This window comes from Carlito syrichta, unplaced genomic scaffold (genome assembly GCF_000164805.1).
Source record: "Carlito syrichta isolate Samal-C Ts95f unplaced genomic scaffold, Tarsius_syrichta-2.0.1 Scaffold319016, whole genome shotgun sequence".
Classification (NCBI taxonomy): Eukaryota; Metazoa; Chordata; class Mammalia; order Primates; family Tarsiidae; genus Carlito; species Carlito syrichta.
In genome coordinates, this window is record NW_007263112.1 from 1 (window position 1) to 775 (window position 775).

A 775-nucleotide genomic window follows, 5' to 3' on the forward strand; every position below is an offset into this window, starting at 1 on the left:
CCACACCTCATGCTATTTCCTTCTAATCTTCTTTATGTTTTCTGAGGCCCCACCTCACTGTCTTGTTCTGCCCGCAGCATAGCAAGCCACTGCTGTTTATATACAGAGAAGAGTCATTCTGAAGGTACTAGAGAATCTTGTTCAATAATTCTTGCAGAAGCCAGATCACTAATAATATACTGCAACCTTAAATGTCTGAATACTGACACAAATGGTTTTCCTTGTTCAGTTTCAAGAAAGGGCATACCTTCAAAATCTCTTTTCCGCTTAGAAAACCAGACATCTGTTTCCGTCAAAAGCTGTTTTAAAGACCCATTCCAAGAAGGCACAAGTTGAAGGAACATCCACTGTTTTAGTGCTGTGTATACATCCATTTCCACTTGCATCACAAATAAGTTAGATGAACCAATGAGCTGTTTCATGACGTTTATACTGAGTTCTTTTAAAAGTTCAACATCCTGGTGAGTCATCAAATTGTTCAGAAACCATTCAAGGCACTTTTTCTTTACAGAATCTAATCCATAGTTCCCTGCTGTTTTCACATTAACTGTTTCCTTCATTGTCTCACCACACTGCTGTATTAAACCATCCAACTGCGGCATACTTGCTGCTGCCAAAATGGCAATAACTCGCCTGGGCTTTTTATTAAGACATCATCTCGACACAGTGAACCAAATGCAACCTGCAGTGCTTCTATATCAATATTCTGGTCAGAATCTCCAGTTCAATAATTTATTCATGATGATTCTTTCCAAGAACCACTAAACATACTGCG

General features: G+C 39.0%; 1 protein-coding gene across 1 annotated transcript; it reads right to left on the minus strand.

Moving 5' to 3' along the window:
- Positions 1–6: 6 nt before the first annotated feature.
- LOC103277423 (germ cell-less protein-like 1) lies at positions 7–746 on the minus strand. The gene has a single exon (XM_021707428.1). It carries the CDS (start codon positions 600–602, stop codon positions 114–116), a length of 489 nt encoding a protein of 162 aa, XP_021563103.1. The 5' UTR covers positions 603–746; the 3' UTR covers positions 7–113.
- Between the last annotated feature and the right edge of the window lie 29 nt (positions 747–775).

Excerpts from the sequence above, each read along its gene's own strand:
- LOC103277423 (XM_021707428.1), bottom strand. The coding sequence starts at position 602 with ATGCCGCAGTTGGATGGTTTAATACAGCAGTGTGGTGAGACAATGAAG.